A 26,571-nucleotide genomic window follows, 5' to 3' on the forward strand; every position below is an offset into this window, starting at 1 on the left:
CGAGCTGGGGTGGGGTGAACATTCCATCACTGTCGTTGGAGCAGTTACTGTGACTTTGAAAATGTCTGGACGTGGAAAAAGCGGCGCCGGCAAAGTTCGGTCCAAGGCCAAATCTCGCTCATCTCGGGCTGGACTGCAGTTCCCGGTCGGCCGAGTTCATCGACTCCTAAGAAAGGGCAACTATGCTGAGCGGGTGGGTGCCGGAGCCCCTGTTTATCTGGCTGCTGTGCTCGAGTATCTGACAGCTGAAATCCTCGAATTGGCCGGCAATGCAGCCCGGGACAATAAGAAGACCCGCATCATCCCCCGGCACCTGCAGCTGGCCGTCCGCAACGACGAGGAGCTGAACAAGCTGCTGGGAGGGGTGACCATCGCTCAGGGCGGTGTGTTACCCAATATCCAGGCTGTGCTGTTGCCCAAGAAAACCGGCGGTGCCAGTAAGTGAGGCGACGTAAACTGAACCTATTTACCCAAAGGCTCTTTTCAGAGCCACTCACAGTGTCTGTGGAAGGGCTGAACAGCGGGTGATTACCGTTCGGAGTAACTCGGCTGTGTATCTGACACGGCCCCGATCGGAGGCATCCCTGGTAACGTTTTCTCTCCTTCCGTCGTGTTTCTTCCGCGAATTAAATCGGTATAAGTCTGCAGAGTACGCGGTCCGCTTCGCCCTGACTCATTTCCCGTCTCTGCTGGCTGAATGGAGCTCTCTCCCCTTGCGGGGCGGGGAAATTAACTTTCAGAGTCAACCCCCGGAGGGTGAATTTAATCTCCGATCATTGAACGATTCCGGTCTTCATGACCTGAAACCGCGTTGTCTGGGTTTCACATTGCGGGTTGACCCTGGACCGTTCCGCTGATCGCTTCATGAGCAATTCCCACCGCCTCACAGAACAATATTGATTTGCAGCTTCACATTTATCTACAAAAGTACATTTACCATATGGAACTGACAGTATTTACTGAAAATCTCGTGCGCCTGGGTCTCTGAAATATAAATGAACATTTGCAAAGACGGGGTCAGTTTGGTCAGATCTCCCGAGACACGGCTCCCTCTGTGAGGCGGTGGGTCGCTCTGATACAGACTTTTGTTTGTGCCAGGAAGAAAAGGGAGGGGGTGGGTGGATCGACAAGGAGGTTCAGTGCTGTCCTGTCTCTAATAGGAACTTCTAAATACTGATTGATAAAACTGGACACACAGAATAAATTCTGCGCCACCAACCCTTTTGCAGTGCGGCGGTCCCAGTATACATGATGCGGCAATCCCCAGGGATGTCTTCTCTAAGTACCACTGAGATGTTCTCTCTGGTCAAACACATCTCTCCATCTCTCTCCCCTCCACTCCATCGTACCTGTAGCATTTGTACTGTGAAACTGATCTGCCGGTCCTGCCCCTCCGACAATCATTTTTCTGTTGGGGATATAATATCCCAGTCTCCTGCACGGATCCATGCCCAGGGGCCATCTGCTGTTCAGAGAACAAAGGACAGTACAGGAGTGGCCCTTTGGCCCTTCTCTACATATTCTTGTGACTGTCTAAATTTCCTTAAATACTCCTGTGCTCTCTGCCTCTGCCTCTGCCAACACCCCTGACAGTGCATTCCATGTCTCCATCAATCTGTTGTCTTCACTTTCTTCCTCTGAGCTTAAATACATGCCTTCTGTGAAAAATATTACTGGCTGTCTACACCAACTATGACCACAAAATTCCACAGGTTTCTATCAAATCTCTCCTGAGCCGACGCCACTCCAGAAGCAAAAGGTTTCAGCACGTCGAGCCTCTCCTCAGCGCACACCTCCTCCAGACATCCTGCTCCAAACCCTCCACATGCTTCCTATAATGAGGTGATCAGAACTGAACACTATACTCTCAATGTGGCCTAACCAGCATTTTATAAACCTGTAACATCATGTCCTGGGGCTTGAACTCAGTGCCTTGCCTGATGAAGGTAACCATGCCATACACCGACTTTACCTCCCTGTCAACCTGTGCTCCCAGTTTTAGGGAACCGATGTCTCTGAACCTCGACATCCTTCTCTTTGTCAATACTGTTAATGTTCCTGCCATTAACTGTGTACACACCCTTGATGTTGGATCTCCCAAGGTGCAGCCCTAGGTATCCTTTTCACCACAACGAATGTACGAAATGCAATGGGATTATCTTCAATCCTACTTGCCGGAGATTTTTCATCAGTGTTTCCAGCTGTCCAAACATTCTTGAGTTCCCCTGTTTTTTAAATATAGTCCTCAAACACCCTGTTTGATTACAGATTCCTAAGCCTTACTTATGCTTCTTCCTCCTCCTTGATTAAATTAACTTCCTGTCACATCATCCAAGGTTCCTGAACCTTGCCATCCTTGACCCTTCCTCTTACTGGAAAAAACTGGCCCTGAAACACTGCCCTGGTCTTTAAACAAACTCCAGGTCAGATGTGGATTTGCCTCAAAATCCATCGTTACATATTGCTGTGCCTGGCATCTAACTCAGCTTCAATCTCTCCATTCAGTGACTGGTGTTCTATTTCACATCCCCCTGTCAATCTCGTTTCAACCCTCATAGGGCGCAGCAATGAACTTCATGATCCTGACCGCCCTCCAGTAAAACTGCAAACCATCCCTCTTGTAAATGTCACCCCAGCACCAGAAGAGGTTCCAATGTTCTGTAATCCTGAAACCCTGTCCCTGTATCAGCTCCTTAGCCACACATTCATCAGCTCTCACTTTCTGTTTGTATCCCTACCACCACAGGGCACTAGGAGTAAACTGGAGATTACAACATTTCAGGTTCTGCTCCATAACTTCTTCCCTAACTCTCTGTGGGACATCATCCCTTTTCTACCTGTCCATTGGTACCAATGTGAATCACCATCTCTGGCTGAATGAACACCATCCCCCTGTTCTGTATCTGCTCCGAGATGTCCCTGACTCTCAGAGTATTTACAACTTTTAAAACCAACAAAAAGCAACAAAAAAACTCATAAAGGGAGGGAAGAGTTAGAATACGAAGGTAAGCTAGCCACTGGTATTAAAGAGTATACCAAAAGTTTCTTCAGATATACAAAGTGTAAAAGAGAGGCAAAAGTAGATATTGGTTCATCGGAAGATGTTACTGGAGAGGTAGTAATGGGGTACAGGAAAATGGCAGACAATCTGAATAAGTATTGTGCATCAGTCTTCACTGGGGACGATATTAGCAGTCTGCTGGAAATTCAAGAGAATCAGGGGGAAGAAATGAGTGATTTTGCCTTTACTAGGGAGATGGTCCTTGGGAATCTGAAAGGTCTGAAGGTAGAGAATTCACTTGGACCAGATTATCTACACCAGTGCTATGAAAGATGTGGCTGAAGAGATTGTGGCAGTTTTAGTAATAATCTTTCCATAATCTCTGGATTCTGGTATGGTTCCAGAGAACAGGAAAATTGCAAAGGTCATCCACTCTTAAAGAAGAGGGAGAAGCAGAAGAAAGCAAATCATAGGCCAGCTAGTCCGATCTCAGTGGTTGGGAAGATGATGGAGTCAATTGTCAAGGATGTATTTTTGGGTACTTGGCAACACATGAAAAAATAGGCCAAAGTCAGCATGGTTTCCTTTAATCAGTCCTCACCAAAGACTTGTGTATCTGCAACACTTCTTCTCAACTCTTGTACTCAGTGACATGAATGATGAAGGCCGGCAGATCAAACCCCATCTTCACCACCATATCTAGCTGAGACGTCCCTTTCAGTGAATTACACATTCACATGGACATTATTTATATAAATTACAAACAACAAAGGTCCTGTCACCCAGTGGCACACCACTAGACAGACAGCTCCAGTCTGAGACACAACCCTCAACCATCAGCCTCTGCCTCCTGTCACCGAGGCAATTATGGAATCGATCAACTATCTCCCCAGATTCCAGTTTCTAGATCTAACCTTCCAGACTATAGTCAAAGGCCTGGTTAATGTCCATATAAACAACATCCACAGCCCTAACCTCATCTACACCCTTGTGAAACCCCTCAAAGGGCTGCAAGAAATTACCAGACATAATTTTCCTTGCACAAAACTGTGCTGACTGTCTTGAATCAAACCAAATTTTGGTGGATCCTGTTCATCAGAAACTCTTCCAACAAATTACAGACTGATGGGCCTGTAGTTTCCACTACCCTTTTTGAACAATGGCAGCGCATAAACCATCAGTCCTGAAGTCATAGGAGCAGGATTAGGCCTTTTGGCCCATTCAGTCTGTTCTGCCATTCCATCATATATCCCTCTCAACCCCATTCTCCTGCCTTCTACCCATAAACTTTGATACCCTTAATAATAATTAAAAATCTACTAACCTCTGCTTTAAATAAACCCACTGACTGCCTTTATGGCTGCCTGTGGAAATGAAATCCATTGATTCATCACCTTCTGACTAAAGAAATTACTCATCTCTATTCTAGAGGGGCATCTTTTATTGAAGGTGTGGTTTGGTTCTAGATTCCTCCATTATTGGAAACATCCTCTCACATAAACGCTATCTAGGCCGTTCAATATTCAATGTGTTTCTATAAGATTCTCCCTCATTCTTCTAGACTCCAGTGACTGCAGGCCCAGATTATCAAATAATTATTACATCCTAACTCTTTCAGTCCTGGGATCATTCTCGTGAATTTCCACTACAGCCTCTGCAATGCCAGCACATCCTTTCTTAGAAAAGTTACCCAAGCCTGCTCATGATACTCCAAATAAGGTCTGACCAAAGCCTCAGCATTAGATCCTTGTTTTTATTTTCTAGTTCTCTTGAAATGCATGCAAGTATTACATTTGCCTTCCTCACTACCAACTCAATGTGTGCATTAACCTTTAGGGAATCGTGCACTAAGACCCTTCACACAACTGATTTCTGTTCTCTCCCTGATTAGAAAGAGCCTAGGGTGTTATTCCTCCTACCAGAGTACATGACCACACACTTCATTACACTGTATTTCATCTGGCACTTCCTTGTCCATTCTCCAAATCTGTCCAAGTGCTTCCTCAACACAGCCTGCCTCTTCATATCATCCACAGTCTGGGCCTCAAAACTATCAATTCCACAAGAGTTACCCTGTCCAATCATGTGCAACCTCAACTGGTGCCTGAGATGAAGCAAAATAATCTCCCCCCTGGCCTCCACAGTGTATTCTCCAGCTTCCCACAAAGTATGAGAATGTACCTGATAAAGCCCTGGAGATTCAACAACCTTAAAGAATTTTTGCAATGGTGAAATAACTGTCAGAAATATTCATGGATAGCCTCTCCTATTTCATTTGCCTCCACACACAGATGGCCATGTTCACCTCCAAGGGGAACGATTCTGTGTCTAACTTAACTTTTCCTATGAATATACCAAGAGAATCTCTTGGATTTTGCTCACTTTGCCTTCTGAATCATGATATCCTCCTTTTACCCTCCAAACTTTTATTAGAGATCCTATCTCTAATAATATTCTCGAATAATTTCCCGAACATTGATCCAAGACTCACCAATCTGTAATTTGTCTCCATTGCCTGAGGAACAACATGCCCTGGAATATCAACATTCCCTTCTCTGATCTCACTATCCTCCATGACCACATTGATGAATACTGATGAGAAGTACAGGTTTAGTCCTTCGCACACTTCAGACATAAACTCTCTCCTCTGTGCTTGTGTTGTCGTACCCTCTTCGCAGTGCCCCTTCTCACCAAAGTTATTTCTTCTTCCCATTTCACACTTCTGATTCTCTCTCTAACTTCTCTCTTACTTGTTTCATGTTGCCAGAGGCTTTCTCCAATTTCTACTTCTGAAATATTCCTTATCCTTCATTTTCTTTCAGTCTGAATTCATAACATCTCTCACTATGCCCCTCTGCCAGACTTTACCATCCTTGTGTTTCCTCCTCATAGAAACAGTTCTGTCTGAATTCTGACCCGATTGCTTTTAAACATCATTTACATGTTCAATGTAGACAGTTGCAATTAACTGTACCCCAAATGACCATATTACCACCAGGTCCAGTCTTGTCCTTATTTACTGTTCCCAAAATGAAACTTCTATCAATGGCCAGGCTCATTTCCCAATACAATGTTTTCTATGACATTTATAGCAAGAGGATTCGAGTACAGGAGCAGGGAGGTACTACTGCAGTTGTACAAGGCCTTGGTGAGACCACACCTGGAGTATTGTGTGCAGTTTTGGTCCCCTAATCTGAGGAAAGACATCCTTGCCATAGAGGGAGTACAAAGAAGGTTCACCAGATTGATTCCTGGGATGGCAGGACTTTCATATGAAGAAAGACTGGATGAACTGGGCTTGTACTCGTTGGAATTTAGAAGATTGAGGGGGGATCTGATTAAAACGTATAAGATCCTAAAGGGATTGGACAGGCTAGATGCAGGAAGATTGTTCCCAATGTTGGGGAAGTCCAGAACGAGGGGCCACAGTTTGAGGATAGAGGGGAAGCCTTTTAGGACCGAGATTAGGAAAAACTTCTTCACACAGAGAGTGGTGAATCTGTGGAATTCTCTGCCACAGGAAACAGTTGAGGCCAGTTCATTGGCTATATTTAAGAGGGAGTTAGATATGGCCCTTGTGGCTACGGGGGTCAGGGGGTATGGAGGAAAGGCTGGGGCGGTGTTCTGAGTTGGATGATCAGCCATGATCATAATAAATGGCGGTGCAGGCTCGAAGGGCCGAATGGCCTACTCCTGCACCTATTTTCTATGTTTCTATGGCTCCCTTCCCGGGTTAGACTATCCACTTCTATATTAAGTAACATCCCAGTATTCTTCTAACATATTTGGTGATATCTAAGCCCCTGACTCTAAGGGAATCCCAGTCAACATTGGGGAAATTAGTCACCACTGCAACTACCCTGTTGCTTTTACATCTTTCATTACCTGCTACATTTCTGTTCCTTTATCTCCTGCTGGCATTTGGGAGGCCTGTGGTATAACCCCATCAGTGAATGCACCTCTCTTATCCTGAGCTCTATCCACATTGTCCCACTGGATGAACCCTCCAGTGTGTCCTCTCTTAGTCCCTCACCCACAATTCCATATAAAGGCTGATCTGCCATCAGCCTTCCTTGTATGTCAATCCCACTTCCCTGATTTTACAAAACATTTATCTTCCTTCTCTTTGAATCTTTTCAGTTATCCAGCCTCCCCATTCATCTCAGTTGGGGAATTCCAGTGTTTGTTATACAGTGTTTTTTTAATCATTTGTGGCCTTGTAGAACAGTGCAGGCATGTACTCTGGTTTCCTGTAGTCCACAGTTTTGAGTGCCACAGTTCCACACAGTTATCAGATTATGTAAAGGGAGAGGGAGTTTGATGAAGTGAACCTGGGCAGTTGGCACATTTTGCATGTCACAGTTCCCGAGGAAATGTTTGATTGCCCATAATTCGGAACGTGGCAAGATCCAATAAAAAGAAATTAGACTTAACCAGAGCGGTCATTGTATGAGTGGGCCAGAATTGGAGTGGGGAGTTCAGGTTTCGTCTCTTCTGAGAGATGTAGGCCATAGGTAGATATATTTTGATTTAATCTTTATTTCTTTTGTATTACACATTTAGAGCAGAGGGGATGCCAGACAAGATACTTGTCTTGATGGAAGGAGACAGAGGGTGGTCATGGCAGCTTGTTATTCAGGTTGGAGGCCTCTGACCAGTGACAGTCACAGGGATCGGTGCTGGTACTGTCAGTTGTCATCTACATTAACAATTTTCTGACATTGTAGTGACAGTGAGTTTGCAGATGACAGCAATGTTGGTGGTAGTGTGGACTGTGAAGATTGTGTGAGAGTACAATAGGATGGAGATTAACTGGGGAAGTCGGCCAAAAAATGGCAGAAGGATATTGATGTGGACAAGTTTGAGGTGTTGCATTATGAGAAGTTCAACCAGGGAAGGATCTGCACAGTAAATTCTTGTTCCTTGGAGAGTATTATAGAAGAGGTTCCATGAAATACAGAAACATCATTCACTGAAAGAGACAACACAGGTAGTCAGGATGGTGAAGGTGGTGTTTGGCCTATTTGTCTTCATTGATCAGGGAACTGAGTAGAGAATTTGGGATGCCGTATGACAGCTGTAAAAGTCAAAGTGAGACCAGACTGTATTTTGCACAGTTCTGGTCATCCAGTTGCAGGAAAGATGTCATGAAGCTGCCAAGTGTGGAGGGAAGTTTGATGAGAATGTTACTGACACTGGAGGACTTTAATTATCAGCAGAAGCTGGACAGACTGGGACTCTCTTTCTCTCTCCTGAGAGAGTAAGGAGCTGTCTGGTGACCGTCCAAAGGTTTACAAAATCAGTAGGTGAGCACTCTTTTTGTAGGGTAGGGAAGCCTAAATTTACAGGGTAATTGTTTAAGATGAAGGGGAAACATTTAAAAGCTACCTTATGGGTGGGGGATGTTGCATCTTTGAATAAGGAGACCAACACTTCAGTGATAAGAGGGGTTTTGATGAGGTCTTGTAAGTATAGGTTTTAAATAAAATGATGAATGATGATTTTGATGGGATTATACTGCCGGCCTCCCAATTGGCTCAGATATTGTGCAGCAGACATATTAGTAAATCACACAGAGGGGTAATGGGAACAAGTTTACAGCAGTTGGGCATTTCAACTTTCCCAGATTACCTTGTATGAAAAGTTTCAGTCTCCAGGAGAAATTTGGCAGACACAGGATTGGTTCATCCCTCAGCAGAAACAGTATTTAAAAGGGAGGATGAGGCAACCATCACTAACAACAGAAGACAAAGGCAGCATAAAAGAACATGAGAGGGCAAAGAATATCACCAAAATTAATGGGAAGCTAAAGGAATGGGAAACTTAAAAAAAAACAGAACAACTATAATAACAATATGCAGAAGTCAGATGAATTATGAAAGTAACTGGCCAATAATAGAAACAAGATACAAAAAGATTTATTTTCAGATATATGAAGAGTAAAAGAGGCAAGAATGGACAAGGTTTTAGGTTTCCTATTCTCATCTTCAGACTCACACCCCTCCCTGATCCTCTTTTTACATGATTTAGTTTATTCTGTACTTCTTATTTTAACTGTTTTTTTTAAGAAATTGCTCTGTACTGCTGTAGCAAAACAACAAAGTTAATGACATATGTCCGTGATAATGAACATGATTTTGAATTTGATACTAATCACCTTCACTGATCAATGCCAGTGCACAAAAGTTTTATTAATGAGTTGGAGTAACTTCCCTCAACTTTACTTGGAAGGATGTCGCGGATTACAGGGTGCTCATGATCACTTAGGGAAGAGGGTCAAGTGTGGCAAATGCATTTCAATACAGATAAGTGTGAGGCGGTGCATATTGGAAAGTCAAACCAGTGTAGAACTTACACTATGAAAGATCGGTCATTGGGGAGTGGAATGGGCCGGAGAGATTTAGGGGTAAAGTGAACACAGTTCATTGAAAGTTGTGTCACTTGCAGACAGGGTGGTGAAGAACGGGGTTTAACATGCTGGTCTTCATTAGTCAGGGGATAGAGTATATCAGTTGTGACATTATGTCACAGTTGTGTAAATGACTGGAGGACACACTTGCCGATTTGTATACAGCTCTTGTCACCATTATAGGAAACGTGGTTAAACTGGGGAAAGTGTAGAAAAGATTTCCAAGGTATATTTCCCGGACCCGAGGTTCTCAGTTACATAGTCAGTTTGGCCAGACAATGTCCTTTGTCCTTCATTCCTTGGAATCAGAATCAGATTTATCACCGTGTTATATGACGAGGAACCTGTCGTTTTGTTCTGACAGCAGTACAGGCCTCTGAAGGTGCAGATGTGAACATTGTGTCAGCATAACGCCAAGAGATTCTGGGAATGGCGAACAACGCGGCCAAAATGCTGGAGGAACCCAGCAAGTCAGGCAGCATCTCCCACCAGAGTCCTGATGAAGGGACTCGGCCCGAAATGTCGACTGTTCATTCTCAGCATTGATGCTGCCTGACTTGCTGATTCAGAGACAGTGTTTTAAAGCGGCGGGCGATTAGACGAGTATCACTGTGTTTGTGGGTCCGAACACATCGCCAGATTTCCCAGCGCCTCCTGTACAAAAAGAAAAGATTTCTCTGTTATGGGATCGCCCCACTCCCCAGCTCAGTCCCGAAGCGGGAATTAACCGCAAAGTTTTAGTTAGTTTCAAAATTTCAGCCGAAAAGCAGAGAACAGGTCAACAAAATGGAGAGAGATCGCGGGCAGTGCAGTAATCAAACGGGTTAAAATAGAAAGTGCTGCCTTTAATCCCGATTAAACTCTCTTTCCGGCGAACTTTGCGGCCTCAGTGACGGACAAGGACCAGTCTGAGTCTCTGGAGTGTCCGATTTTAATTGGAATCGGAGAGTTTTTGAGGAGAGAGAAACACAGAAAAATGAAGTCTCCGGGAGCTGACAGCAGGATGTCTCCGCCCCGTCCGCTCGCTGTCTTTAAATTGCTCTGGGCCGCCGCCTTTCGCTTCAGTTCTCATTCAGTCTGATTGTGAGAAGCATTTTCCAGAGTCGCCGACATGACCGAGACAGCACCCGCCGAAACGGCTCCTCCAGCCGCACCCGCCGCCGCAAAGACGACTCCCAAGAAGAAGGCGGCCGGCCGGAGCAAACCAGCCGGTCCCAAACTGGGCGAACAAATCGATAAGATTGTGGCGGATTGTCGCGATAGGAAGGGGATGTCCGCTGTGGCCATCATGAAGGCTCTGACCAGCAGCGGTGTCGATGTGGGGAAACGTCGCGCCCAGATCAGGATGTGCATCAGGAAGAGAGTGGAAAGCGGCTCCTTGGTTCAGACCAAGGGCGCGGGTCTTTCGGGATCCTTTAAATCCGGTCAAGGAAAAAGTGCCGTGAAAGCGGTGAAGAAAGCGAACAAGCCATCGGTAAAGAAATCTGCCATCAAGAAATCTCCCAGCAAGAAGTCTGGCGCCAAGAACCCAGCGGCTAAGAAAGCGGCAGCGAAGAAACCAGCGGTTAAAAAGGCGGCAGCTAAGAAACCAGCGGCTAAAAAAGCGGCAGCTAAGAAACCAGCGGCTAAAAAAACGGCAGCTAAGAAACCAGCGGCTAAAAAAGCGGCAGCTAAGAAACCAGCGGCTAAAAAAGCGGCAGCTAAGAAACCAGCGGCGTCGAAGCCAAAGAGCCCCAAGAAACTCGCAGCCCCGAAGAAGGCGGCGGCCAAGAAGACAGCAGTCAAAAAGTGAATTAAGATATACCGTTTGTAAGTGTTTGAACCCAACGGCTCTTCTCAGAGCCACCCACATCTCAGAAAAGAGCTGATCGTGAATATTGTGATTCCCGCGCCGGGTCCGTCTGAGTTTTGCGGGGGAACTTACCGCATAAAACCCGATTTTCCCGGTACCTCTCTGACATTCAGAGCGGCCCTGACGTCCCAGATTTGAAGTGAAACACTGCGTTTCACTCGGGTTGTGTGTGTGTGAGAGAGAGAGTGAGACCGGTGGGGTGGTCTGCAGGCCCAGTTCCTTCTCCCGCTCCAGGACAGCGTGACTGAGATTCCGCACCTCGCATCCCAAAGCCCGATTCAGCTGAGTTGATTGGGAACTGCTGAAACCTATGTGAGAGGGGAGGGGGCGTCTTGAGAGAGGGATCTGTCTCTGGGGATGGACTGCAGGGGGAAGATATATGATAACCTACCCGGCGACTTTGCCGACTGACCTTCAATCAGGTACCAGCTACAAAAGTTTATTCACACAACATTTACAAGAATAAAATCAAAAATATATAATTACCGCTCTCGGAAATCTCCCACTGTACCCATCGCGACCGCATGCTCCCACTCCAAGGACAGCCGGGCATGTCGAAAGCAAACAAAACGGTAACAGCCGCAGCAGCTGTACATGCCAGGTTTGTGGGAGAAGTGAAGGGCCAGGTGAGACCCTGACAGGGAGGGAGCGCGTTCATCTCCTGTCTCTCGCTGAATTAACCTGTCGGCACAGAACAGCTGATGATTGCGGTCAGTTAATGCAAAACCGAACAACCCCATCAGGAAAGCAGATCGTCACTACAATAATCAGCAAGCGACAGCCCTTTCCTTTGCTGTGGTAGTGGCTCTTAAAAGAGCCTTTTCTTGTGCTTGTTGTGGAGGCTGGGTTTAGGCGCGCTCCCCGCGGATGCGGCGGGCCAACTGGATGTCCTTGGGCATGATGGTGACTCGCTTGGCGTGGATGGCGCACAGGTTAGTGTCCTCAAACAGCCCGACCAGGTAAGCCTCGCTAGCCTCCTGCAGGGCCATGACGGCCGAGCTCTGGAAGCGCAGATCGGTTTTGAAGTCCTGAGCGATCTCCCGCACCAGGCGCTGGAAGGGAAGTTTGCGGATGAGCAGCTCGGTGGATTTCTGGTAGCGCCGGATCTCCCGCAGAGCCACGGTGCCAGGCCGGTAGCGATGAGGCTTCTTCACTCCGCCGGTGGCTGGAGCGCTCTTCCGCGCCGCTTTGGTCGCCAACTGTTTGCGAGGAGCTTTCCCTCCGGTCGATTTACGCGCTGTCTGCTTGGTGCGGGCCATCCTCCTTCACAACCGAGAACACAGGCTGAAATACAGGAACAAGATAGACGAAACGTGCTTCGGGACAGGATTTTATACTTTTGGAAAGGGTCTGTCCATCACCTCTGATTGGCTGAACCAGGTGTCTATTAAGGTTCCTTACTGCGATTGGTTGATTCATTTCCTGCAGGCTGGCGGCGAATAAAAATTTACGACAAATAAAAATTTGCCGAGCGGTCGGACTTCATTCATGCAGAGTGATTGGCGCCAGGTTAATTTAAAATCGCCCGGCAATTGAAGACCACCCAGCAACGGTGCTTGATTACATTTTATTTACAATTAATTGTATGACGAATTATACAAATTCAGTTTCGTTTAATAAATTTAATATCTAATTTCCTCAGTTAAGATTTAAATTCACAACTGCAGAATCGTTCTCTAAACGAGTGAACTGATTTCTGTTCGAAACTGATAGAGGATTAAAATCGATCCTAATGCAGGTTTTGCGGTAATCACTGACTGGAAAGGCAGAATTGCAGTATGTTTCAAGCGGAATCGATCAATCTGTTTCAAATGCAACTCAACTGAATGTATCGATAAAAAATAATTAAAAGTCTGTGGATACGGCTCCGTTTGTGAGGCGGTGGGTGGCTCTTAGAAGAGCCTTTGTTTTGTGCTCGGGAGGAGGTGGGAGTTTTTCAGCCGCCGAAGCCATAGAGAGTGCGGCCCTGGCGTTTCAGAGCGTACACCACATCCATGGCAGTCACCGTCTTGCGCTTGGCGTGTTCAGTGTAGGTGACCGCATCCCGGATCACATTCTCCAGGAAAACCTTCAACATCCCGCGGGTCTCCTCGTAGATCAGACCCGAGATCCGCTTGACGCCGCCACGGCGAGCCAGACGGCGGATGGCCGGTTTGGTGATGCCCTAGATGTTATCACGGAGCACTTTACGGTGCCGCTTGGCTCCACCTTTGCCCAGTCCTTTGCCTCCTTTCCCTCTGCCAGACATGATGCTGCTTCACTCAGGTCGCTGCTCACTGACAAACTGCCTGCTGCTGTCTCCTTTTATACACAGCGCTCCGACCTGCCCGAGAAACGCGCAGAGAGACAGAGGCGGGGAGAGGAGGAGACAGAGTCAGAGTGACGGACAGAGCCGAGAGCGGCCTCTCATCGTCCAGCTCCGCCTTCACTTTACCACAACCGGCAATTTCCAACGATTCATCCGACACAAAGCGCTCCAGCGAAAAACAAAACTCCCTCACACACCACGTACATACTAGGGGTTTTCTGGGAATTTACCGATTCTCCTGCTTTAAATTAAAGGAAGTGCTTTTCCATTCTACAAATCCCCGAGGACCTCGGTCTGTCCCTCCCGGCCCCATGACCAGTGTCAGCGCCCTCACACACAGCAGTTGGTGGGCGAGGGTGCAGTCACTTCCAGTGATGAGGGGGTTTTATTCATTAGAACAATTGTTCCGCTGGGTCGTCAGGGAAATGAAAGACTGGTCACATACAAGAACAGGATACATAACCAGATATATAGACCGCGCTTCTGGCGCCTTCTAAAGCCCAGGTAAAGGGGTGGCTGAGGAGCTGGTGCGAGGTGGGTGGTTCTTCAGGTACAAGGATCTTTGGGTCTCAAGGGAAACGAGAGACGGGTCCAAGGAGGAGGGGAGCCAATATGTTTCCGGGGAGCCTTCTTCGTGCTACACGGAAGGGTTTAAACGAGCAGGGATGTTAAGTCCTACACAGTGGTTTTAGAGAACTAGGTTAAAAAAAAGCAGGACTTCCAGGATTGTAATCGCGGAATTGTGACCAAAACCATGCGCTAGTGTGGTGAGAAATCGATATTTCGCGCAGTTTAATATGTTGCTGAGGAACTGATGCAGGAGGGAGGGTTTCAGATTCATGGATTCATGGGTGGTCCAGGCAGGTGGGAGACCGGGACAAACAAGACCATTTGCATTTGACCCGGACGGGAACCAATATCTTCACCAGGAGGTTTGATGGTGTCACTTGGCAGAGTTTGAACTGGAGTAGCAAGTGGGAGAATATATGTATGACAAGACAGTCTGAAAAGAACGAGAGCCAATGTCAGGCTAATAAACATGGTGGGATTGCTGGGCTGAAATGAGTTTATTTCAACATTAGGAGTTTTATGTTGTCGGACGGACAGGGCTGGCAGCTCAACATTCCTGGGTTTGATTGTTTTACATGTGAGTGGGGGTGGGAGGGGGGGGTTAAAAGATGCAGAGGTTACCCCACTGGGAATGTCACTGCAAACTGGAAGGTTAATTTACAGAGGCAATCTGCAGTTACACTGTTGGGATGTTTGCACTGGCCCCACAATAACCAGTGGGGGGACTTTATCTTCCCTAGAATTGACTGGAATTTGCTCAATACTAAGAAGCGCAAGATTTCTTCAGTGAATCTGAGGAAAGTCTGAAACATTATGTCGAGCCCAACCAGAGTTGAGAACATGTGGGAATTAGTTTTGGGAAATGAACCAGACCAGGAGACAGACAAGACTCAGTGAAAATTTTGGGATCTTATATTTTTCTTAGTTATGAGTAAGAATAAAATTAGATCTTGTAAGAAGGTACTAAATTGCAGGAGGGCAAGTTAGGACGCAGTAAGACAGAAGCCAAGGGGCATTGATTGGGAGCAGCCACATGTGGGAGTTGTTTAAAGACCACCAGGTCAGAGTTAAATATTGAGGTACAGGATTTATGCACATTTGCAAAGGCATGGCCTGCTTAGGGACAATCAGCATGGTTTTGTGTGGGCAGATCATGCTTGACAAAGTTGCTCGAGGTTTGTGAGGTGATGACAGAGACTAAGGTATAGGAGTAGAATTAGACCATTTGGCCCATCGAGTCTGCTCTGACATTTCATTGTGGCTGATCCATTTTTCCTCTCAGCCCCAATCTCCTGCCTTCTCCATGTGTCCCTTCATGCTCTGACCAATCAAGAATCTATCGATCTCTACCTTAAATATACCTTGGCCTCCACAGCTGCTGCCTGTGACAACGAATCCCACAGATTCACCACTCTCTCTAAAGAAATTCCTCCTCATCTCCATTCTAAAAGGATGCTCCTCTATACTGCGGCTGTGTCCTCTGGTCTTAGACACTCCCATCCTCTCCACATCAACTTTATCACAGTGATAGGTTTCAATTAGTCATCCCTCATTGTTCTCAATTCCAGTGAATAAAAGGCCCAGAGCCATGAAATGTTCTTCATATGACAAGCTGTTTGATCCTGGAATCATTTCAGAGAATCTCGTTTGAAACCCATCCAGTTTCAGCTCATCCTTCCATACAGGGCCCAAAACTGCTCCCAATACTCCAAGTGAGACTTTGCCAGTACTTCATAAAGTCTCAACATTACAGTCTTGTTTTTATATTCCAGTCCTCTTGAAATGAATGCTAACATCACAGTTGCCTTTCTCAGCAGAGACCCAACCAACAAATTAGCCTTTAGAGAATCCTGCACAATGACTCCCAAATCCCTTTGTACCTCAATTTTTTGTATCTTCTCTCCATTTAGAAAATAATCAACCCTACTATTTTTTCAACCAAAGTGCATGACCATACACTTCCCAATTCTGTATTCCATCTGCCACTTCTTTGCCCATTCTCTTCATCTGTCTGTCCTTCCCTATTTCCTCAAAAATACCTGCACCTCCACCTGTCTCTTCATATCATCTGCAAATTTTGCAATAAATTCATGAATTCCATCATCCAAATCATTGACATATAATGTGAAAAGAATGAGACCCAACATCTTGGTGCTTGATGAGGGCAAGGCTGTGGACATGATCCGCATAAACCTCAGTAAGGCATTTGAAAAAGAGCAGTGGGATTCAATATAAATTGCAATTTCAATTCAGAAATGGCTTTCTCATAGAAGGCTAAGTAGGGCTGGAAGTCTGTGAGCAGTGGTGATCCACAAGGATTGATGCTGGGAATTATGTTGTTTCTGATATATATCGATGTTTGGATGAAAATGTTGATGGGCGGTTTACAAGTCTACAGGTGACAGCAAGATAGGTGGAATTGTGGACAGTGTAGATATTGATCAATGCACACAGTGGGATACAGATCACAAACAGATATGCAGAGTAGCTGCAGAAGGAATTTAATCTGGGAGGGAATGTGGCATTGCAGTTTGGGAGGTCAAATGAAAGAAGAAAGTATAATGTTAATAACTGACCCCTTCACAGCATTGGTGTAAAGAGTGATCTTGGGATCCAGGCACATAGTTCACTGAATGTGGCTACACAACGGGATAAGGTGTGCAGAATGCTGGTTTCCACTGGTCAGGGTGTTAAGCATAAGAGTAAGGGTGTCATGTAATATAACGTACAGGGAATGGACCCTGTGCAGGTAGGTGTATTCACCTCCTTCAAGTCAGTATTTAGTCGATGGACCGTTGGCAGCAATTACAACCATGAGTCTATGTGGATAGGTCACTATCAGCTTTGCACATCTGGACACTGCAATTTTTCCCATTCTTCCTTACAAAACTGCTCAAGGTCTGTCAGAATGCACAGAGTTTATGAGTGAACAGCCCTTTTCAAGTCCAGCCACAGACTGAGGTCTGGACTCTGACTTGGCCACACCAGGACATGAACTGTGTTGTCTTAAGGCATTCCTGTGCAGCTTTGGTTTTAAGCTCGCAGTCATTGTCTTGCTGGAAAACAAATCTTTTCTGAAGTCTCAGTTCTCTTGCAGATTGCATTAGGTACAGCTCATCCTTAGGGAACGTGTGGTTTGTGGAGGGATGATGATCTGAGGAGCTGGGTGACAGGCAGAAAAGGCAAAGCGATGAAGAGAAAGGAATCCAATAGGAGAGAACTTTGGACCATGGGATGACACGAAGGAGGTGGAGAACCAGACAGAGTTGATGGGCAGGTCATGAGGGTGTGTGAAGAGAGGTGAAGGGGTTAAATGGTATCAGAATGGGGGAAAAGAAGTGGGGGTGAGGGAAACAGAGTGCAGTGATATCCGGAATTGGTAGAAATCAATGTTCATTCTATCAAGATTGGAGGCTGCACAGTCAGAATATGAGGTGTTGTTCGGCTAACCTGTATTTGGCTTCGTCATAGCAGTAGAGGAGGCCACATGCAAACATGTTGGTGATGGCTCTCCGCTGGTCAGGGTCGACCATGGATATTGCGCCCTAGCTGTGGAAGTCGATATGCAAGTCGGGGAAGTACGATACGTAAAGCAAGTCAGGGACGTACAAAACGTAAAGCAAGTCAGGGACGTATGAAACGTAAAGCAAGTCAGGGACGTACGAAACGTAAAGCAAGTCAGGGACGTGCGAAACGTAAACCAAGTCGGGGACGTACGAAACGTAAAGCAAGTCGGGGAAGTACGATACGTAAAGCAAGTCAGGGACGTACGAAACGTAAAGCAAGTCAGGGACGTACGAAACGTAAAGCAAGTCAGGGACGTATGAAACGTAAAGCAAGTCAGGGACGTACGAAACGTAAAGCAAGTCAGGGACGTATGAAACGTAAAGCAAGTCAGGGACGTACGAAACGTAAAGCAAGTCAGGGACGTGCGAAACGTAAAGCAAGTCAGGGACGTACGATACGTAAAGCAAGTCAGGGAAGTACGATACGTAAAGCAAGCAGTCGCCCATGCAGGAGCTGATGAATCCAGAGCAACATCGGAGACCGATGGCGTCAAGCACCAGCGGTGTCGCAGGATTGCCAGTCTGCACTGAACATCAGACCATCAGACCAACAAGGAGTTAGTGTTCACAGTGGGGACACAGAAAACATCCCACAGATATCTGATGGTGACATTTCAATATTGTGCCATAATATGTAACAACCGCTGTCTCCAGGGAGAAACTAATGGGACTAAAAGCAAACATTACCAGGTCCCAACGACCTGCAATAAAGTCTGGAGAGAAAGGAGAGACATTGAAGTCTGTCAAAACTCACTGTTACAGAAAGGTCCCAGTTAGTTGAAAACCATTGTTGAAGAAGGGTGGAAGGCAACTGTAGTCCTGTTAACTTCACTTCAGGTACTGGAGTCGATAATCTATCAAGAAATAGCAAATCATTTCGAAAAGTTTAATGTCATTGAACTAAGTCAACAGGGTTTACAGTCAGATTCACACAGCACAGAAACAAGACCTTCAGCTCAAATTGTCCACTATGACCAAAGTTTCCATCTGAGTTCGTGGTCTGTAACCCCCTCACCACCACCAACTGGAAAAGTTGCCCTTCAGGTTCCTATTAAATCTCATCTTAAACCAATGCCCTCCAGTTCTTGATTCCCCAACACTGGCAAAATAATTGTTATCTTTGACCCAACTCAGGCCCCTTATTATTTTTTACACCTCTGCAATATCATTACTCATTCTCCAACATTCCAGGGAAAATTGACCAAAACGCTTTCCACAAATCAGTCCTTCAAGATCCAGCAACATCCTCGTAAATCTCCTCTGCTCTCTTCCCAGCTTAATGGTGTCTGTCACACTGCAGGGTCACTGAAACTAAACACTATTTGCGAAATGCGGCCAAACCAACGTGTTGGACAACCGCAACATTTCATCCCAGCTTCTATATTCGGTGCCCTGACTGAAGGCCAGTGTTCCAAAAGCCTCTTCACCACCCTGTCCATCTGGAACCTGGTCTTGGACCCTGTAACCTGGGTTGTTGAATGTTCAGTCATGTTTGACAAACATACCAGAGATTTGAGACTTTACAGAGGAAGTTGGAGAAGTGGTGTTTTTGGATTTTTGGGAGCCATTTGCCAAGGTGCCACATGTCAGGCTGGTGCACAAGACCAGAGCTCAGTACTGGGAAGGAAGTGTGTTAATACTGACTGAAGACTGGTTACCATACTGAGACAGAATAACAGGTCTGTTTCAGACTGGGATGATATTACTAGTGGAGTTTCCCAGTGACCAGTTCTGGATCGACAATGATTTATTATTGATATTAATGACCTAGAGGAGGGAGTTCAATGACAGGGAATGTGGTGGGAGACATGTTGTGATTGGACATTTCATCTCTCCAACAGGATAAGAAGAAGCTGGTGAGTAGAATACTTGGTAAATGGAGTTTAATGTGGTTGAAGTGTGATGGCGTGTAGAGTGGTAGGAGGAATCAAAAGTCAGACTGTGATTTATGTGGAGATAAATTGTAAACGAGAGAAATAGAGAGGGGTCAAGGTGCTGAACTACACAACAAAATAGAGATGGATGCAGTGAGTGGTTCATAAAACCATATATGACCAAGGTTCAGAGCTGAATGGTTCATTGACATTCACTGCTGGGTTGTTGGTGCGGAGAAACAGAGAAGTGTTGTTACTGTGACAGACAAGTGCACAATGATGGATTTTGGGAAGTTAAAGCAGGTCAGGACATATCCAGTGAATGGAGGGTCCTGAGGAGTGTTGATGAAAGAGAAACCTGGGGCACAGGTGCGTAATTCCCTGAAAGTGCCAACACAGGTAGAAAAGGTGGTGAAGAAGGAACACGACATGCTTGTCTTCATTGGCAAAGGCTCTGAGAGGAGTTGGGTCATCACATTACAGTTGTACATATCAATAATGACACCACACCAGGAGTACCCTGTGCAGTTCTGGTCACATGAGAGGAAGGATGTGATTAAGCTGGAAAGGTGCACAAACGATTCACAGGAATGTTATCTGGACTGGGGGCTTGAGTTACAAGGAAAGATCAGACCGACTGGGACTGTCTTCCCTGGAGTGAAGGAGACTGAGAGGAGACCTGACAGAAGTTTATAAAACTATGAGAGGTGTAGACAAGGTAAACAGGCAGAATCATTTTGCCAGGGTAGAAATATCAAATATGAGAAGGTGCAGCTTTAAAATGCCAGGGTGAGAATTTAAAGGTGGACGTTAGGGCAGGTAAGATTTCTGTTTCTGTACAGAGAGTGGTGAGGGCCGGGTATGGGCTGCCATGGGGAGTGGTGGAAGCAGATACGATAATGACATTTAACAGGGTTTTAGACAAGTCCATGAATATTCAGAGAATTTAAGCACATGAATTATAAGCAGGCAGAAGAGATTAAGTTTCATTTGGCATCGTGTTCAGCACAGACATCATGGGAAGAAGGGTCTGTTCCTGTGCTGTACTGTTCTGTGTTCTCGGTGAGCCTCAGTGACAGGGGAGTCTTTAGCCAGGGTCACAGTCAGGTGTAGCTGTGGTAAGGAGAGAGACTGCACGATGGTGCATTACCTCCCTGGTACCAGGGACAGGGATGGAACTGAACAAGTACAGGCCATTCTGAAAGGGCAGGGTGAGCAGCCAGAGGTCGTGGTCCATATTGGCTCTAACAAAAGAGACAAAGTCCTGCAAAGAGAACTTAGGGAGTTGGGGAAAAGTTAAGTAGAAACTCTGTGGTGGGGGTGGGGGATAATCCCAGTACCACTCGCTAGCGAGGGAAGGAAAAAAACAAGGTATCACATTTCCGGCCCAAAACGGTGACTTTTCGTTTCCACGGATGCTGCCCGACCTGCTGAGTTCCTCCAGCGTGGTGTGCATGTTGCTTTGACCCCAGCATCCGCAGAGTATTTTGTGTTTACAGAGATCCAGCTGAGAGAAGGGCAAGACTGGAAGTGAAACATTCCAGGATTCAGATGATTCAGACAGTCCAGAGGGAGGTGAATGAGGTTGGGGATCTGTACGGCTGATCAGGCAGAATGTCACAAGGTCGAGGTCACTCTGGAGGCTCCTCCAGTCAGACAATGTGGGTGAAGTTCAGGAATAAGAAAGGAGCAATCCCCGTGCTAGGATTATACTGGAAGCCTCACAACGGCCAGTAAGAGAGGAACAGATATGTCGGCAGGTTATGGACTGATGTAAAAACTACAGAGTAGATATGGTGAGTGAATAATCTCCCCAGAGTAACTGGGACTCCCTTGCACCCTAAGGCTTGGATGGAGCATTATCTGTGTTCAGGAAGATTTCCTGAAACAATATGTGGTCTACCAGGGAGGGGGACATTCTTGACTTCACCTTGGGAAATATGGGACTCAGCAGAGTGGTGGCAGGAACAACCAGTGTTCAAAGAGGAATTAGACAGGTCCTTCAGGGGAAATGACCTGCAGAGCTGTGGGGACAGAGTGGGGAATGGGATTGTGGAAATGTTGTAGCAGGAGTTGGTATAAATTTGATGGGTCAAATAGTCTCGACGATCACAGAATGATTCTCTGCCCAATAATAGTCTGAAAAAAATCACTCTGGTCGCCAGTGAATCTACCAAACTCCAGGATGGACAAGATCAATTGTGTAATAAGGACACACTTCTGTTGAAACACTGACACTATATACCAAGCACACTGAGCTGCCAGAGCACAGCACCGGCCAGTGAGGACACAGACCAGTACAACACCCGGCTCTCTACTACAAAGTTCAAAGCTGAAAGTAAATGTATTATCAAAATACATTTCTGTCACCATATACAACTCTGAGATTAGTTTCTTGTGGGTATACTGCTGGTTTGTTAGAGCGGTTGGGGAGGGTTTAAACTAATTTGGCAGGAGCATGGGAACTGGTGTGAAAGGATGCAAGATAGGACAGATGGTAAAAAAGCAAAGATCGCATGCAGTCACACTGTCAGGAAGGGCAGGCAGATGATAGGACATAACTGCAGCCAGCAGGGTGAATATCAGTGCATGAGGGATGCAAAATCAATTAGGGTAGCAAATGCAGAACTCAAACTGTTATATCTCAATACACGGAGTGTAAGAAATAAGGTGGATAATCTTATTGCCCTATTACGGATTGTCATGTTTAATGTTGTGACCATCACTGAATCACGGCTGAAGAATGTTTGTATTTGGGAGCTAAATGCCCCAGGTTACACGTATCAGAGGGATAGGAAGGTAGGCAATGGGGATGGCGTGGCTCTGCTGGTAAAGAATGGTAACGAATCAGTAGAAAGATGTGACACAGGATCAGAAGATGTTGAATCCTTGTGAGCTGAGTTTAAAAACTGCAAGTGTAAAAAGGACGTTGATGGTAGTTGTATACAGGCCTCCCAACAGTTGCTGGTACGTGGACCACAGATTACAACAGGAAATAGAAAAGGCAGGTCAAAAGGGCAATGTTGTGGGAGATTTCATCGGAGTCATGGGAGATTTTAACATGCAGGTCGATTGGGAAAAATCAGGTTGGAAATAGATCTCGAGAGTGAGTTTGGTGAATGCCGAACAGATGGCTTTTTGGAGCAGTTTGTCATTGAGCTACTAGGGGAACAGCTATACTGGATTGTGTGTTATTGAATAAACTGGAGGTGATTAGGGAGCTTTAGGTAAAATAACCCTTAGGAGGCAGTGATCTCAGTATCATTGAGTTCAACCTGAAACTGGATAGGGAGAATGTACAGTCTGACACAGCAGTGTTTCAGTGGAGTAAAGGCAGTTACAGTGGTATGAGAGAAGAGTTGGCTAAAATAAATTGGAAGGAGATGCTGGCAGGGATGGCAGCAGAGAAGCAACAGTTTCTGGGGAGAATGAGGGAGGTGCAGGATGAATGTATTCCAAAAACAAATAAATACTCAAATGGCAAAATAGTACAACCGTGGCTGACAAGGAAATCAAAGCTAATGTAAAACCAAAAGGGAGGTGTGATGAGAATACACATAAAATTAAGATGTTTGCTGGCCTGGGTTAGCATCAGTGGCATCAGCAGTTGGTCTGCCACCTGTCCTCAGGGGGAAGGAGAGATAAGGAACAATGAAGCAGCATGTGGAGATGGTAATGAAGGAGCCATCAGTCTGGGTATTGCCAAGATCGGCTCCCCCTTTGAACCCTGAACTGTTTAAAGTGATGGACAGGCGATGTGAAGATGTGTAATGGGGGGGGGGGGAAGAGAGAGAGAGAGAGAGAGAGAGAGAGAGAGAGATAGACACACACACACACTCCCCCTTTGAACCCTGAACTGTTTGAAGTGATGGACAGGCGATACCCCAGCAGGGGGATAAAAAAGGACAGGTTCGCTAAGGCAGGACACACGACACCCGAGGTAACGAGACCCTGGAAGCGGTGCGCCTCTCACAAGTCGGTGAGAAGCTCTTGGATGGCTGATCGGGGGATCAGCCTTAAACGCACAGGGTGGAAAGGTACGATCAGCGGGAACCCGGTGTGTGTCCACCCTCGCTTGGGTGCCGGGTTCACTGCAGAGGATCGACCGCATCTGGAGGAGGGGTCACAGTCGGTGACCTCAGGTGACATCACCAAGGACCTGCCTGGAAGCTGTTTGTGAGCCATATCGCCGGTCTGTGAGTGGAAGCCGTGTCTGAATGATCAGTCGTTCCCATTCTCTCTCTCTCGCTCCCCCCACGTTGTCTATCGCCATGGCAACGATTACTGCGAACTGAACTAAATTGGACTGAACTTTTGTGTCACTTTGAAATTAGTGACGATAGAGCTTGATTGATGCTGTTATCTTAATTCTGTGCACATGTGTGTTTATCATTGCTGAACTGCTGCATTTATTATCCTTTCAATTACTGTGTTGCTTGTTTCTTTAATAAAACTTTCTTAGTTCCAGTAATCCAGACTCCAACTGAGTGATCCATTTCTGCTGGTTTGGCAACCCAGTTACGGGGTACGTAACAGAGGGCATATAACAAAGCAAGGCAGCAGAAAGGGAAATATAGACCAGTTAGACTGACCTCAGTGGTTGGGAAGATACCGGAGTCAATTATTGAAGAGTATTGGAAACACAGGACAAGAAAGGACAAAGTCAGCACGGTTTCCTTAAGGGAAAGTCTTGCCTGATGAACCTGTTGGACTACCTTGAGGAGATTACACGCAGGATGGATAAAGGGGATGCACTGATGTCATATACTTGGACTTTCAAAAGGCTTTCTTTGACAAGGTGCCACAAATGATCGTGGCAATAAAAGGATTAATGCATGAGGGTGACCACTAGAAGTGGGAATGGTGCTGGAGATGGACAGACCTAGAGTTTCCAGGATGCTGAGACCAGAGATTCAGTGGGTTGGTCAAACCTGAGGTCAGGCTGTAAATAGTTTGGTGACTACCACGACTGGAAAGGGGAAGAGACAGACAGTGCAATGTCTCCCTGTGGCTGTGACCCTCAGCAACAAGTACACTCCTTTGGATACCCCTGGAAGAGTGACAAACCAGAGAGCAGCAGCCTGTCATGTCAGTGATACTGACACCCCGGTCCGATGCTCCGCGGGAGGAAAGGTCAATCACAGCAGTGATGACAACAGACTCACAGTATAGGGGATGTGCAGGAGATTCTGTGACAGCAAGAGAAATGCCACAGCGGGGTGTCGCCTCCTGGGTACTGGGGTCAGGCACGTCTCAGATGTGCAGGGTTTCCTAATGATAAACTTGCCAGTTGATTTGGTGGTACGGAAATCAAATGCAACGTCAGCATTCATTTCAAGACTACAACACAAAAGCAAGAATGTAATGCTCAGAGTTTATAAGGCATTGGTCCGATCACACTTGGAGTATTGTGAACTGTTTTGGGCCCCTTATCTAAAAAGGTACGTGCTCGCATTGGAGAGGGTCCAGAGGAGGTACACAAGAATGATCCAAGCAATAAAAGGGTTAATGCACGAGGATTGTTTGCTGCCCTGGGCCTGTACTCGCTACACTTTACAAGAATGAGGGAATCTCATTGAAACCTATCAAAAATAGAAAGACCTACAATGGAGTGGGGAGGATGTTTCCGATAGCGGGGCAGCCTGGGATCACAGGGCACAGCCTCAGAATACTAGGACATCCTGTTAGAACAAAGATCAGGAATAATTTCCATACCAAGGGGTAGTGCATCTGCACAGCCTGTGTCAGGATGTTGTTCATTGACAATAGCTCAGTGTTTAATACCATCAATCCCACAGTCCTGATTAATAAGCTGCAGAACCTGGTCTCTCTGCAACTCGATCCTCGACTTCCTAACCGGGAGACCACAATCTGTGCGGATTAATGGAGATGGGCTAACCCCTATTGACATCAGTGGATCTGGGGTTGAGACTGTAAACAGCTTTAAGTTCCTCAGCATCAGCATACCGAGGATCTCATGCAGTCTGCACACACCAGCTGTGTGGTGAAAAAGGTACAACAGTGCCGCTTTCACCTCAGACGGGTGAGGAAGTTTGCTATGAGCCCCCAAATCCTAAGAACTTTCTACAGGGGCAAAATTGAGAACATCCTGAATGGCTGCATCACTGCCTGGTATGGGAACTGCATCTCCGTTAACGGCAGGACTCTACAGAGAGTGGTGCAGACAGCCTAGCGCCATCTGTAGTTGTGAACTTCCCATCACTGAGGACACTTACAACAGAAGGTGTGAGAAAAGGGCCTGAAGGATCACTGGGGACCTGAGTCACCCCAACCACAATCTATTCCAGCTGCAACCATCCGGGAAACAGGACCGCAGCAGAAAAGCCAGGACACACAGGCTCCGGCTCAGCTTCTTCCACCAGGCCATCAGACTGATTAACTCACACTGATTTGAGTGTATTTCTATGTTACACTGGCTGTTCTATTTATTATAAATTAATATAAATTACTATGATTGTAAATTGCACATTTAGACGGAGATGTAACAAAAATTTTTACTCCTCATGTACATGAAGGATACAAGAAATAAAGTCAATTCAAATTGATATCTCCTCCTCGCTGACAATCAACACTGACACTGGTGCACCTCAGGGATTGTGCTTAGCCGACTGCTCCACTCCCCCTCTACCCATGACTGTGTGACTAAGCGTAGCTCAAAAGCCATCCAAAAATATGCTGGATACAAACGTTGCTGGTACAATCTCAGATGGAGAGGAGAGGACTTACAGGAGCAAGATTTACCAGCTAGTTGAGTGGTGTTGCAGCAACAACCTTGTGCTTAATGTCTGTGCGACAAAAGAGCTGATTGAAGGAAAGGTACGATGAGGGAACACAAACCAATCCTCAGAGAGGGATGAGAAGTGGAGAGAGTGAACAATTTCAAGTTCCTGGATATCAATATCTCCGAGGATCTAACCTGGTCCCAACATATCGATGCAGCTACAGTATAAATAAGGCATGACAGCGGATA

General features: G+C 46.1%; 3 protein-coding genes across 3 annotated transcripts; 2 read left to right on the forward strand and 1 right to left on the reverse strand.

Annotated features, from left to right (window-relative positions):
• Positions 1-40: 40 nt before the first annotated feature.
• LOC140188850 (histone H2A-like) lies at positions 41-26,172 on the forward strand. Its single transcript, XM_072245504.1, has 2 exons — positions 41-437; positions 26,117-26,172. The coding sequence occupies exons 1-2, from the start codon at positions 62-64 to the stop codon at positions 26,128-26,130; spliced, it is 390 nt and encodes a 129-aa protein (XP_072101605.1). The 5' UTR covers positions 41-61; the 3' UTR covers positions 26,131-26,172.
• On the forward strand, positions 10,504-11,202 carry LOC140188882 (histone H1-like). Its single transcript, XM_072245540.1, has one exon. It carries the CDS (start codon positions 10,522-10,524, stop codon positions 11,200-11,202), a length of 681 nt encoding a protein of 226 aa, XP_072101641.1. The 5' UTR covers positions 10,504-10,521.
• LOC140188955 (histone H3) lies at positions 12,111-12,529 on the reverse strand. Its single transcript, XM_072245615.1, has one exon. It carries the CDS (start codon positions 12,519-12,521, stop codon positions 12,111-12,113), a length of 411 nt encoding a protein of 136 aa, XP_072101716.1. The 5' UTR covers positions 12,522-12,529.
• Positions 26,173-26,571: the final 399 nt, after the last annotated feature.

The sequence above is a fragment of the Mobula birostris genome, chromosome 28 (assembly GCF_030028105.1).
Source record: "Mobula birostris isolate sMobBir1 chromosome 28, sMobBir1.hap1, whole genome shotgun sequence".
NCBI lineage: Eukaryota > Metazoa > Chordata > Chondrichthyes > Myliobatiformes > Myliobatidae > Mobula > Mobula birostris.